This window comes from Megalops cyprinoides, chromosome 14, assembly GCF_013368585.1.
Source record: "Megalops cyprinoides isolate fMegCyp1 chromosome 14, fMegCyp1.pri, whole genome shotgun sequence".
NCBI lineage: Eukaryota > Metazoa > Chordata > Actinopteri > Elopiformes > Megalopidae > Megalops > Megalops cyprinoides.
In genome coordinates, this window is record NC_050596.1 from 22,411,066 (window position 1) to 22,424,613 (window position 13,548).

Consider the following 13,548-nt stretch of genomic DNA (forward strand, 5'->3'; position numbering starts at 1 on the left):
AACACAATTTTATGTCTCTTTATAAAGAAAATGGCAAAACGGTGAACTTTGTGAATGGCTTAACGGGAAATGTATTTAACGGTTTCAAGATAGAGGGTCCACTTCCGTGATATAGTGCAGAAATAAGTTCATGCTAGCGTAAGGAGTCATCTGTTTTCTCTGTAGATGAACATTTACATGCTTTATCCTCGGGGAGGAAGCTATTCATTTAACGGCACTGGTTTTTAAAACGTCGTTGCGTTGAGCTTCTAATTTGGTTTTGCATTTTTTAGTCAAAGCTCAGGCATTCCGATTCTTGTGATCGCTGTCTGTTCGAGTTGTAGCAGAACAGCCAGCAGGTGGAGCTCATGTCCTTTTCTTCCTCCAGAGCTGAGCTATGGCTTGGTTTCTTAAATTTGGGCGTCTCAATTTCGTATAGATTTTAATTTACTTTTCCCCCAGAAACCATTTATTAGACTCCCTCACAATCCCAAAATTACTACATTTCAATCATATATGGGGGAAAGTGCAGATGAAATTACGGGTTTGACTCAGCGTTTTGCCATTAGGATTAATTTCCTACTAATATTGAATTAGTTATAATCACTGAACACAGCTCATAATAAAAATGCCATTGTGATTTACATTGCTATGACACCTAACTAATACATTTTACTTTACGATCCAAACGTTTTGCCAGAGTGGCGTTTAACCTAATGCCTGGACATTTAGGGCAAACCTTATGTCTCAACAAAAACTATTTTAGTGAAAATTTACTCTTTTCTGTATATTTAGGTTAATGCACCAGGGGAATTAGTGTGGGTATTTTGGAAGCCCGGTAGACATAATTTGATTGAATATGAGGGTCATTTGCAGTGGCTGAGCATTTCATATGGTTGTTTTATAAATACAGCTGGCAATGTATAGGCTCAACGAAGGCTACCTGCGATTCAGAACTACAGATTGATTTTTTAAAAATTAGTTTCTTCACCACCACACTGCACTGCACATGAATGTTTGTTTCAGCTGGTTTTCCATTATAAGGGTGTAATTACCACCAGATAGATGTAGTAAAGCAATGTGGTGTACACTTGCTGTCAGTGAACTGTCAGCTGTCAGCATCAGAATTATTTTGTGATTGACCGCGTCCAAAATTTTTAATATACAAACAGACGCACTGATGCTTTTTCACGCGCAAGTAGCCTAATTAATCATATTTTAACATAAGCGACGCTGTTAGACACGTGGTGCAGAATAGGCGTGCACTAGGTACAATATACATTTATAGTGACGTTTCAGGTGTATAGCGCATTTCCAGTGGGCGTGGCTTACATTTAACGAAGCCTTAATTATTTCTCTGCAAAGGTTTAGTTTGTGAAGGGACTACGAAGCCCACAATTCCTTGGTTGGCTCACGGCATTGAAAAGGATACACGAGCCAGTGATGTAATGCATTGAGATCAAGAGCCCTGGGGGAGTTCTAGGTAGAAGGGAAAGAGGAGAGCAAAAGGTGCTCGGTGCTGATGGAGGATGGCGAATTGTGCTGGAGGATGCGACTTGTAAACTCTGGAGCGGTCGTCTTTTCCGTCAATATAATGAGGTTTATCCAGCCGTTTTGTTGCAGTTCAACCGTAGCGAGGCAGTTTTATTAACTTGTCTTGGAACTCGAAGGGGAAAATACGCGAATGAACCGAGACCCGGCTTTGCAATTACCTGGAATATACGACTGCTGTTGATTTCCAGCGAATGACAATGGTGTTCTGCGGTTGTCAGTTTTTTCTTTGAAAATCTGGCAATACTTGTGCTTTTTTCTGACCTGATTGAAAGTTTATCTGATTATTTTTGCCCTGCCGTATTGAGATGGCGGATGCAGCCGAGTGCGGTGTAAAAGTAATGTGCCGTTTCAGGCCATTGAATGAATCGGAAATCACAAGAGGAGACAAATATATCCCCAAATTCAAGAATGATGATACGGTGGTCATAACGGTAAGTTCGCTGTTGTGTTCGTGGTGTTTGTTTGACCTGTGTTGTAAACATAGGTTGCCCCCGGCCCATGGTAGCCTAATTATTTTCTTTAGTAAACAAAACTCTATAGGTATGCACAATTAACATAACAGATCTGACACATCAAGAATATCACAACAGTAATTTAAAACCAGATTGCATCTCCAAAGGAGGACCGATGCACTGATAAAACAGTCTGCAGTAGGCTGCGTGGATTGCAGGTAAAAATGTTAACTAATTACAAACAAGAAACAATTTTACTGAACGATGCCCAACTTTTTATTAAGTATACAATGCATATTTGGACAGCATCACTTGTAAATGAAACACGGGCTATTTTACAATTTTTTTTTACAATATTTTCTTAGTGTTATTGTCTTGTCCTGCATCTCTGTATGGGTGTATCCATTCGGTCACAAGCACATATAAATGAAAAATACAGACTAAATCATGTGTTAATTAAAATCATAATTCAAATGTTATAAAAACAATCAACCTTTCAGCATGTTTATGAAATGGATTGAGATTGTATTGTATTGTATGTATTGTACTGTAGTCACTCCACTCTGTCGACTTCTATGTCGATAGAGAGTTGTAAGCAGGTTGTTATGTACCTTCCAGGTTGTGTTTTTCATCTGTTATGCCGTCTCGAATGCATCATACATGCAGTTTTTTGTTATATACACCATTTTATCATTGGGAAACGTCGTGGCCATTTTCTGTAGTTCACATGCATCCCTTCGCTTATAGCGATGCCCAGATGCATATTTTCTCAGGAAAAAAAAGTCCAACTAGGGGGGACGAAACTAGCATCTCATAGTTGCTTAATTTTCACCTCCAGTATGCAGCATCCGTGGCGAGAGAGCAGAGCACGGCCATCGGACATTGCCCTTGCATATTCGTCGTTGGTCAGCATACTGTCCCGTTGCATGTGTGATTCGGGAGCAATTTCTTTCGATTATTGATTTACCTGATCCTGTATCGCCACGCGCAAAGTAGTGAACAGTACACTGGCATATAGTGTATGTACTGTCAATGCTCGCAAGAGACGTAATGTCGTTTACTTGTTTATTCGTTTTTTTTTTGTTTTTTTTTTTGGTAGCAAGCCTAGATCCCGTAAAGTTGATGTGATTTCACCCAAACAGGGTTTTTGCAAAATATTTTGTTTCTGCACTGTAAATTACATTAAAGGACATATACTATATAGCCCCACCCTTTCCTCTGAGGAATCTCTGGACCGTATTGTAGCGATAGTTAACTTAGAGGCTACATAAAGGGAAGTTTCTCATTCATTCAAGATGGATTCATCTGACAGAGGTAGAGCTTGTTGTGCAAGTGGTAATGAATCAATGACGACAAAAGTGTACCATTACATGGTGGGATTCCGGATGAGGAAAAAAAATCAGTTGCATATTATTTTGTTCTGTTGACATCATACAGTACGTCTGTGTGTGTTTCCTGACCGGGGTTAAGGCAAGTGCATTTGGTCGAATATCAGGTGTTTCCATCTGTAATGGAAACACCTGACTATAATGAAATTGTTTTTCGGAGATCCCCAGCTATATGAAACGGCTCGGCTCTTTTTATTGACTGCTTGTTCACGTCTCGTTTATACACACAAACAGCATGCACGATTCAAATCTATCTGTACAGCTACCCTCATCAGTCATTGAGAATTGGTCTCATTTTTAATACTCAGTACAAGTATTATGTAGTACTGTGGTCTTTAGTGTTCCTTCATGAAGCCTTTTTCACGAGCATGATGTTAATAAAGTAACATTACTAACCAGAGAAGTTCTTAATGACATTTCGATGTCTGCTATTTATTACTTTTGGAAAACCAACAACTCAACAAGGTGAAGGTGATCTATCAAAATGACAAATTGTTATCTGTGAAACTGGTATTTAAGAAATGTTTGGCTGTTGTTGGTGTAACATCCTGTCATGTAAATTCCTTTAGATTTATCATGTAGCCCAATCTTGCTCTGTGCTGCTGTATTAAACGGTTTTGGAGTGCACACACCCTGGCTCTATATCATAAATTTAGGTGCAATCACAGACATCTCCCCATGGCTTTTGGTTTAAGATATTTACCATTTTCAGAGGTATTGTCAGGATATCTCATCAGTTGCACAATGTATTTCCCAGCTGATGAATTGTCGTCATTATTTCTTCAGGACTCTGTCCTAAAGTGATTGTGTTTATTCCCATGTTGTTGATCCCTGATCCCAGCTCATAAGGGAGTGGTTTGAGAAACCAGTCAATTTGTCATTGTTCCCATCAGCTTGCAAGCCAGGCGGCTGCACCCAGAGGGGCTTATGCAGGAGACAGGGGAGCACTGTCACATATGGTACACTCACTTTAGCAGAACCTTTAGGTGAGGAATCTGTGTGTCACAAAGAGAAAGTGCCCTGGACACCCCAGCACACCTCTTTGAGATTTCAAGAGGCAATACAGACCAGCAGAGAAGGCATCCGAGATGAGAGATAAAAAGATGAAGACAAAATATACCAATACCAATACCAAAATATACCTGAAAACAGCCAAAAAAAAAAAAAAAAAAAAAATCAGGAGGGATTGATAGGCAGTGGTTGTAATTTGAAATGTGAGAACCCTTCATAAATGTATATAACCCATTGCTGGTGACTGACAAATTGAATTAGTTATTCTAATGGAAACTTTAATAACTGGTAAAAGAAGATTAACCCTCATTTCAATAACATTAAGCACACATAAGATTATTCATCTTAGTCTCAATAATACACTGACAAGGCAATTAATGGGACTAATCTCATTAGCGTGTAATGGCATGCAATGGTTTCAAGATAATGTTATACAAGGAGAACTGGAGCTTAAAAGGCACCTACTGTATGGTTGTTATATGGGGAAAAGAGCTGTCAGTCCATTGTAGTTGTGCTTGTGTCTTTGCACTCTAACCAATGAATTCATTCGTGGGAAATCAAGGGTGACATTGGGCCAAGTAGATCAATGGGACGACCTGTATTCATCAGCAGTGACAGATGGGTGTTATTTCTGTGTAGAGCCACCCTGCGTCATGCATTACTGGTGCCTTCCTGCCATTGAAATTGGCTTTGATTTCTGCACTGGCTTTGTGTGAGGCAGCTCGGTTGCAGTCATCACGTATGTCTCATTGAAAAGAGCAGTCCAGTTTTCCTTTGTCTGGTCCTTCTCAGCCCCGTGTACTTCACACATGACATGGCAAGTGTGCTGCTGGTAAATTGCAGAAGCCTGTCTGCCTGTGATTAAATGTGGCGTAAGTAAGAGGTGTGGTATTTTTTTTATTTATTTCTGCAAAGCTGTCGGTAATGGAAAAACGCAGCGGGATAAGCATGCGGGCTCGGCTCACCCTCAGTGACAATCAGGACTGTCCTCTGCTTTATTCGAGCTGGGGCAGGGGAGTGAGGATAGGGATGGGTGGGCAGGCATGGCCGTGTTTCCCTGGTCAGTGTTGCCTGGTGCTCGGTGCTGGAACAGCCTGGGCTTGGCTGGTTCCTCAGGGATGTTTGCTTGGATTCTCTTGGACTCAGCTGCTCTCCAGCCCATATGCTTCCAGCATGCTTTCACATCCCAGCTGTGTCCACTGTCATCAGAGAGTAGAGGGACTGTCGCCTCCCTGCGTTGCTGTAACAGACCTCTGCTCTGTGGGGATTACTGCCCAGTCACACTAGAGCTCTGACTGAAACCCAGAGTTGCAGGGTTAGAAAACCCTTCGATCTGTGACAATCAGACCTTTTTCTCTGTGCTCTGTGTCTAAAACTGTGCACCTCTGTGCTTGTTACAGGTTGGCAGTAACAATCAAATGTTTGGCACCTCTGCAGGTGATTTTGTCCACAAAATAAACGATGTTGGTTTTGATCATAGGGAGCGCAGGTGTTGAGCAGAGACTGTGTGCGGGTAGTGAGCATAGGCTCTCCAGAGATAGCGACCTGGGCACACAGGTGAGCACTGTTCTTTGTGTCGGTGGAGGACGCACTGACACACTGAAGCCTCTTGCAGTGCAGCACCTGCATGTCTGCAGTCTGCGCGCACGTGTGTGTGTGTGTGTGTGTGTGTGTGTGTGTGTGTGTGTGTGTGAGAGAGAGAGAGAGAGAGAGAGAGAGTCTCCTTGGCTAGGTGCAGGTGTTCAGCGAAATATCAGGCTCACCTCTTCTACACACATCTCACGCGTGGGTGCTTGCTGCATCCTCCCTTTGGCTCAGTAAATGTTATTTTCTTTGTGTCTTTGGTCTTCCAGTCAGAAATGTGAAATGGGTTATAGCTCACTGAATTGTCAGGGCACGTGTGACATTCTATGAGAAAGAAGGGGTCGGTTTTGAAATAGCGCTACATTCCAATTCAGGCCACGTCTTTTGGCTAATGGTGCATGTAGCCACCACGGTGTTTCAAAAAATGTGTCCCAATCTCTCACCAATGCTGGATCAGATGTGAAATACGATGCCTTTTTAATTAAAAGCCACAGTGGGATAACAGTATGCAAGTATCTGTTGGCATTAAGTAAAGCCTGTTTAATGGCCCCTGTCCTCCTTAATGGCGCAAATGAAATAGGGTCAGTAAGTCTGCATCGACAAGACCTGTATCATTGTAACTTTTTCTTTATGGTTTAATGCATGTGGGTACATCATATCATGACAGTATTTAACACAATTGTCTGTATTAAGTGGTGTTAAATAATTAATATGAAATATAAAATATGGATAGAATGTAATATAAAATGCTCTTTGTTTTCTTTGCCCACTAATGCACAAGGCCTTTCATGTCCTTGGCTTGTCCTTGCTTTAACTCAGGGGAATACAGCTTGGCCCTGACACAGAATATTGACACACCACACTTAAGAAAAGGGTTGTGTAAACTAAGCATTTTACTAGAGAGGTACTGTATGTACATTGGGTGTACTCATGGCCTTAACACAGTGCATGTGGCAACTGGAATAGGTGGGAAATGAAACTTCTGCTCCAACTATCTGCAAAATATTGGAAATATCCAAAATTGTTTCATTATCTTTATTTTAAGGAAAAAACTGGATTTTTTTGAGAAATGGAAAGTGACTTATAAAGTGCAACTTTCAACTTGGAAAAAAATGTAATACAGAGTAGTAGTCAAATCCACAATAATCCCCAACATGGTTCCCATTTCCTTTTATAAAAATGGGTTCTCCAGGTCAGACCGCCTATTACTGCCATTTCACACTGAACATGACTCATTATCTAGCTTCACACAGTCAGAGAAGGATGTTCAATGAAAATACAATATTTAAAAAAAATCACATTGAAAGTAATGAGATACACAAAGCTGCAGGTGTGTAGAGCATTTATTTCAAAAGAGGATTGATGGAGTCATTGAAAATGCAAAACAAACCCAGCATTTCACTGATGTGAAGCTTTTGATGTTACCTGCATTTGTTACTGGATAGGGAGATTCTGTTGGGTGCAACACCTAAGTGAATTGTTATTGTAATCGATGTGTTATTGTAGACTGATCTTATTTAACAAAAAAAGAGAATAGTTTGAATTGCTTCTCATCAATATACATTAATCTAAGCTTAAGAACTGGCACAAAAAAACAGGAAATTGATCACTATTCCTTTTCCCGCCTTAACCTCTGTATGCAGATCTCCTTGCAGTGAATCGTTATTAAACAAACAGGAAAAATCGGAGTTTTGTGCAATGCTTTTTGTCTTAGTAGCAGGAGAATATTCAAATATAGCATGCATTTAAAATGGACATCCCTGCTACATATGCAGCACCTGGCTTCTCCGTCATGGTGCTAAAATTTTAGTCTGCACTCAGTCAGGGGAAGTTTGTAAAATAATCAATAACACAATGTTTCTGTATTATTCACATTCACATTCACTGAGCAATGGCTTTGGTGGGGCATGTATTAAGGGCCACATTCTAGGCACCTCTCAAGTGATTTTCATCTCCATGGCGATGGTGGCTGGCTATCATTAAGTATGATGAGATGGCTGAAGAGAATGGGACATGAGATGAATATCCTTCTCTCAGCGGACTGTACACAATGTCGTAGTGACTCCAGTGAACAATCTCACTCTAATGTAGCCAATGTAGCCAATGTGACCACACAAGCACAGATCATCTTCATTAGTTGTGGCTTAATTCCATAATTAAGCCACAACTACAGCTCACATGGGCCAAGCCATTGATAAATGTTGTGTGGTTAGATTAGTTGCCCAGATTGAATGGAATAGCTTGCTAAATCAAGTATGTTGTGTCGGCAGTCCATTCAGGCTGAGAGCAGCCTCAGACAGTGTGGGCTGTGAACACAGCCAAAAAGAAGTGCTATTATGCATTTCTCCATTCTGAATGTTGATTAGGCGCTGTATTGTAGTAAACAACAGACCCAACTCCACAATGTTTGATGCACTTTTAAAATACCAGACTTGAATGAATAGCCGTACATACATTCAATCTTGCTGTCAAAATTCCCTGTACAAAATCAAAGAAGAATCATGAGTGGGTATTCCTCAGTTTGCCTTCCCGGTTTCCTTACATTTCCTTACATTCAGTATGGTACTTACAGCAACAATTCTGTCCAAAAATGATGTATCTTTTGTCAGAACATCTGTCCTCCATAGTTGTCTTTTCAGTCCCCAGTGAAGCCTCATAAATGATTGAAAATGCATGCCATGTGGTTTCCTATGTAGGCATATGTAGTCTGTATGTCTGTGTGTGTGAATGTGTGTATTTGTGTTTGGATCCAGCTGTTGTGTTGGCATTGGAGGAAAAACATTGCATTTGGAGAAAAAACATTGCATTTGTTGAACATGATTTTTCTGTTTAAATGGGCAGTCATTTCTCCATCCTCCAAGTTGCCGTGGGATACCTGAAGTGGATGGGTGTCTAATTAGAATGGTTTCTCCCAGTGGGATGTAGTTTCCATGGCAGCCAGGGCCCTTGTTCATACAGTGGCTTTTACCGCCATCAGTGTCTTGACCTCTGCATAATGGATACTAAGCAAAGGCAGTCACTGTTATGTGGTGGAGCTGTCAGGCACGACTAGGGAGTCTGCTAAGCCAGACATGTTTGCCTTCAAAAAAAAACAATGAAGCTCCCTTTAAACTCCCTGTATATTCCATGAGCATGTAAAGCCAACACATGCAGACTCTGAAGGCTGTCTGTATTGATTCATTGTTTTACGAGGCCCGCTTAATTCTCTGCCACGTCCTTTCCTGTCCTCATTGATTACTTTTCAGGACATCTGTCGTAAATCTAATTTAATTGCAGGAAAAAAAGAGGTGTAAGAAATGCATTTAAGAGCTTATCTTATGATGGATGGGCTATGTGTGTGTGTGTGTGTGTGCATGTGTGTGTGCGTGTGTGTGTGTATCCCATCCACTTTCTCCCCTGGTAATGCATGCAAGGCTGAATTTCAGTGCTAGCGGAGCTGAATACTGCTGTTTGGAGTCGGGGAAAGATGGGCGGTCATGGCTGGCGGCGCCGCGGACGCTAGCGGAACGTGTGCTGAATCCCTATGCGGCTGTCAGCTGTCAGCACTTCTGCTGTCAGATCCGTCTGAAACAGGACGATTCTCCTCGCCCGCACGGCCATGGCGAACTGGGACCGGTGCCCTGTGATTAAAAAGCTCTCCTGACATGTCTGGGGTAAACCCGGTCCCGTTCGGACCAGCAGGTCACCAGAACCCTGACGGTTTTGAGTGCATCCCTCAGGGCGCTCTCCACACACATCACTGTTGATGGAAATGATTCCAGCACTCTCTCACTGAAGACAGAGCGAAGGCAGACAATAGCACAGTGCATTACTGTGGGATCCCCCATGTGAGGGATTTGCAAGCTCTTACCCTCTGCTCATTTATTATTTATTCTTATTTTGTATTTTTTATTTATTTATTTTTTATTATTTTGCCTGCTCTACTTTTACCGTTATAATGGAACCTAAATGTAAAACAAAGCTTTAGGCAAAAAAGAAAAAAAAAAAACAGAAAAAAAAGTTTTTACATCGCACAAGGCTTTCGTGCCTTAATAAATGCAGTTGTCTGAGGAGGTAATGTGGAGGGAAAATGGTGCCACAGAAGGTGACAGAATAGAATGCGGCCCCTGGATTTCTCTAAGGCTGGGATTTAAGTCAGCCTCATTGCGGGTTTTCCTTTATTTTCAATGAAAATTTTAAGAAAATTTTTAGTGACCTACACAGTATGACTTGGAGATAGTGAAACATGTTGTGCCGAAAATAATTGAAAATAGCACTTACCTAAATGTCATTCAGAGTTTAGGATGAACCACAATGGGGTTAGACTGAATTCATGACTTACTGTTGGCTGGCCAGGGAAGATCCCCTTAATGCACATGATCATGGTTCCTGTAATATTTTGTTGCTCTCTGCTCTTTCAGTTATTGTGGATTACTGCCATTCCTGTATGATCCCTTATTCTCAGTGACACTGCAGAGTTTCACCAAGGCACATTATGTGACTCTCGGATAAGTGGAAATCACTGGCAGTGCAGACAGACGTGAGGCCATGCTATCCTCCCCAGTAAAAGGATGACTGATCTCAGCCCAGTCATGTTTACTATGTTCAGCCACTATTGGCTCTCTCTCTGTCACTCCCCCTGGCCTCAGGTCAGTAGTGGCAGGTTTGAAGTGACACCCAGCAGACTGAGTGACTCAGCCACGCTCAGGGAGAGACCCTGAGATGTGTTATTGCTGTGTTACTCTGTAGTGCTGTGAAAGCCCACTTTAACTGCCCCAAGCTAAATTTCATGACTGTACACTACAGCACCTGCCAGTATAGTTTCATGGTGGTTACAGGGCTGGACTTGTCATTGGTAGGCTGCAGGCTTGAACTCTGGGTGAAAACCTGCTGTTGTGTCCTTGAGCAAGATACTTAAATAGAATACCCTGCTGTATAAATGGATAATTTGTTCACCCTGGATTTGGGAGTCTGTTCAGTAATAGTAACTAATGCATCTGTCCCAACCTCCCAAATGGACAAACTAGTTATTGAGTGCAGTGCTTATTGTGGAGTCACATTTACTGGGGGTGTGGGTGGGTAATTGGTAGATTTAGACGATGAGGTCTTTGATGGTAGAGGCTGTTGTTTGGCCTTGGTTATTGGTTAAACTGTGCTTTGCTGGTCACAGAATGCCTTTTTTTAGGAAGTCTGTATGCAGAAGTACCATCTTGATCTTGTGTTTACTGAATGTGTATTGAACATGGATAGATACTAGTAATTTATATTTTTGTTCTTGCTTGTTGTTGATAGATTTTTTTTATTAGCTGGCTTAAGCTCTTATCAAAAGTGAATAACAAGGCTATTATGGCTAGGTGCATTAAGTGCATATATCACATAAGCAGCCCAAATAATGACATCCGGTAACAGTACATGAGCGGCAAAATGACAAAGGATGCATTATACCCCATTAAATATGATATTGATTTGCATCATATTTATTTTAATCAAAGTCATGCTCATTGACAGTTTTGAAAAGCTCATACTAGAAAGATCGACTTCAGTTCCATTGTCATTTTCAATAAAACTGTTGTTCTTCTAGTGTTACCATTTTCCCATTATGTCACATTGTGTTTAATATTGCAGCGGTATTAATGTCTAAAGAGAGACACATTAAAGCAATGAACAACTTGAGTTCAGGTTTGGTAATTTTCTGTGATGCCTTTATTAGATTATGTCGGTGATTGTCAATAAATAAAATATAAAAAGGTAAACACTGGAACATTGTACTGTACAATCAACAAGACTGGATCATTTTGTGAATGATTTTATATCAGTAATGTGTTTATCAGCCCAAATAGAGATCATCCAGAAGTGGAAAAAGTAAACCCCACTGCTTTTGAACTAGACAAACTGCTTGACTACCTCTTAAACAAGGAGTAAATAGCCTACTTCCTATCAGATTGTGTCAAAGGAGATTACAATCTTCCGACCACTGTAGGAAGGAAAAAAGTACTGTAAAATTCCTTATTTGTGAAACCCATAATTGATATCACATATATCCTATACTCAACTGAAGCGTCTGATTGCACCACACCCAAACCCCCACTCCTGTTTGACTAGGGCCACCCACCATGAATCGAGAGCTGTAATTGTATTTCCCCTCTTCTTATTTGATCTTTTAAAAAAAAAAAATGTCATTTATTTATTTTTATATAATGGGATTTCTGTATGTATATAATTTATATGCCATGTTATTTCTGTCTCCTAAAGGAAAAGTCCAATAAAATATTAATAAACTAAATGAAAAGAGAGAGAGACCTAGCGTCTAAAATGATGCCTGAGTTTTTGCTTCATAGCCATATCTAGGTCGAGTCAGTGGTGGCTGGCAAACTGCAAATAGAGGAGGCAGAGAACTCATATTGGCTGTGAACCTGTTTTTTTGTTTTTTAACAAGCTTTTGTATTTTAAGGATCATCCATGCTTCATTCCTTTTTGCATAATTGCATCTAATGTGGTAGCATTACCTTTGTGCATTTCACATTCAGTATGCTTATCATTTTGAAAGAGACAGTAGGTTATAAACTTAAAATCAGAGCTACCACATTACATGCAATAAAATAAACATGAATCTCCCGCCAGTGGGTGATCCTTACCTAGACTAATCATTGGGAGCAAACAAAAACAGGGTCATGTAAAATATAGAACAAGGGAAATTCACATAGTTGCCTCTGACTCCACTATTTGTAACTCCCCATTCACCATGGGTATGCACTGTGATGTTACTGAGATTAAATGTAACCTCTGTGTAACTGACTGGCTTTGTCTGAACAGGGAAAATCATACGTCTTTGACAGAGTCCTGCCTCCCAACACATCCCAGGAGCAGGCCTACAATGCCTGTGCCAAGCAAATTGTCAAAGGTAGGCCGACACGAAGGCATGGGCTGTGTTATATTTGTGTGTATCTTTACTCATAAATGTTTTATTCAAAGCTGCGTGATTGATCTAGGGAATTTTTTTTCTGCAGATGTGCTTGGAGGGTACAATGGGACCATCTTTGCCTACGGCCAGACCTCATCAGGGAAGACACACACCATGGAGGTACTGTAGGACTGATTGGCTTTGTTCTTCATTGACAAGACAGAAACAGAAAGCTTGGCCTGGAGTTATTGGGAACCCATGAACAATGCTGGTTTAGAGCAGGAAGAGGTGTTGTTAGTGTAAACATCAAGGGGTTGACCGAGTTGGGGAGAAAGAAGGAAATGGTGTCGTTCTGTGTGGTGTTCACTAGTTGAGCTTACTATTTGAGTGTCTCGGTCATTATATTTATGTTAACTCTTTAAGTTCACTTAGTGTAGTTGTGCCTGTAAGACTGAGCACCTTATTGGCTCTGGGAGTGTTCAGGCAACAAACCTACTTGGATTTGATATGAGGGTATTTGAAAGTTTAACTTATTTTCTAGATGGTCTTAAGACCTCTTCAGAAACTGGAGAAAAAAGACATTTCTTTATGTCAGTAAAATGGAAACATAAAACATTTGTTAGTCTCAGTAGCCTCAGAAAGGTATTCCTTCGTTTACATCGACATATTAGGCGTATTATGGTGATTATCAACATTAATA

General features: G+C 40.7%; 1 protein-coding gene across 1 annotated transcript in view; it reads left to right on the top strand.

Moving 5' to 3' along the window:
- Window positions 1–1,445: 1,445 nt before the first annotated feature.
- Window positions 1,446–13,548, top strand: part of LOC118788944 (kinesin heavy chain-like) — a 37,408-nt gene continuing 25,305 nt past the window's right edge. Inside the window, exons 1-3 of the mRNA XM_036545163.1 lie at window positions 1,446–1,964; window positions 12,761–12,848; window positions 12,955–13,028. Coding sequence (XP_036401056.1) covers window positions 1,839–1,964; window positions 12,761–12,848; window positions 12,955–13,028 — 288 coding nt within the window. The 5' untranslated portion in view covers window positions 1,446–1,838. The remainder of the gene's footprint in view (window positions 1,965–12,760; window positions 12,849–12,954; window positions 13,029–13,548) is intronic.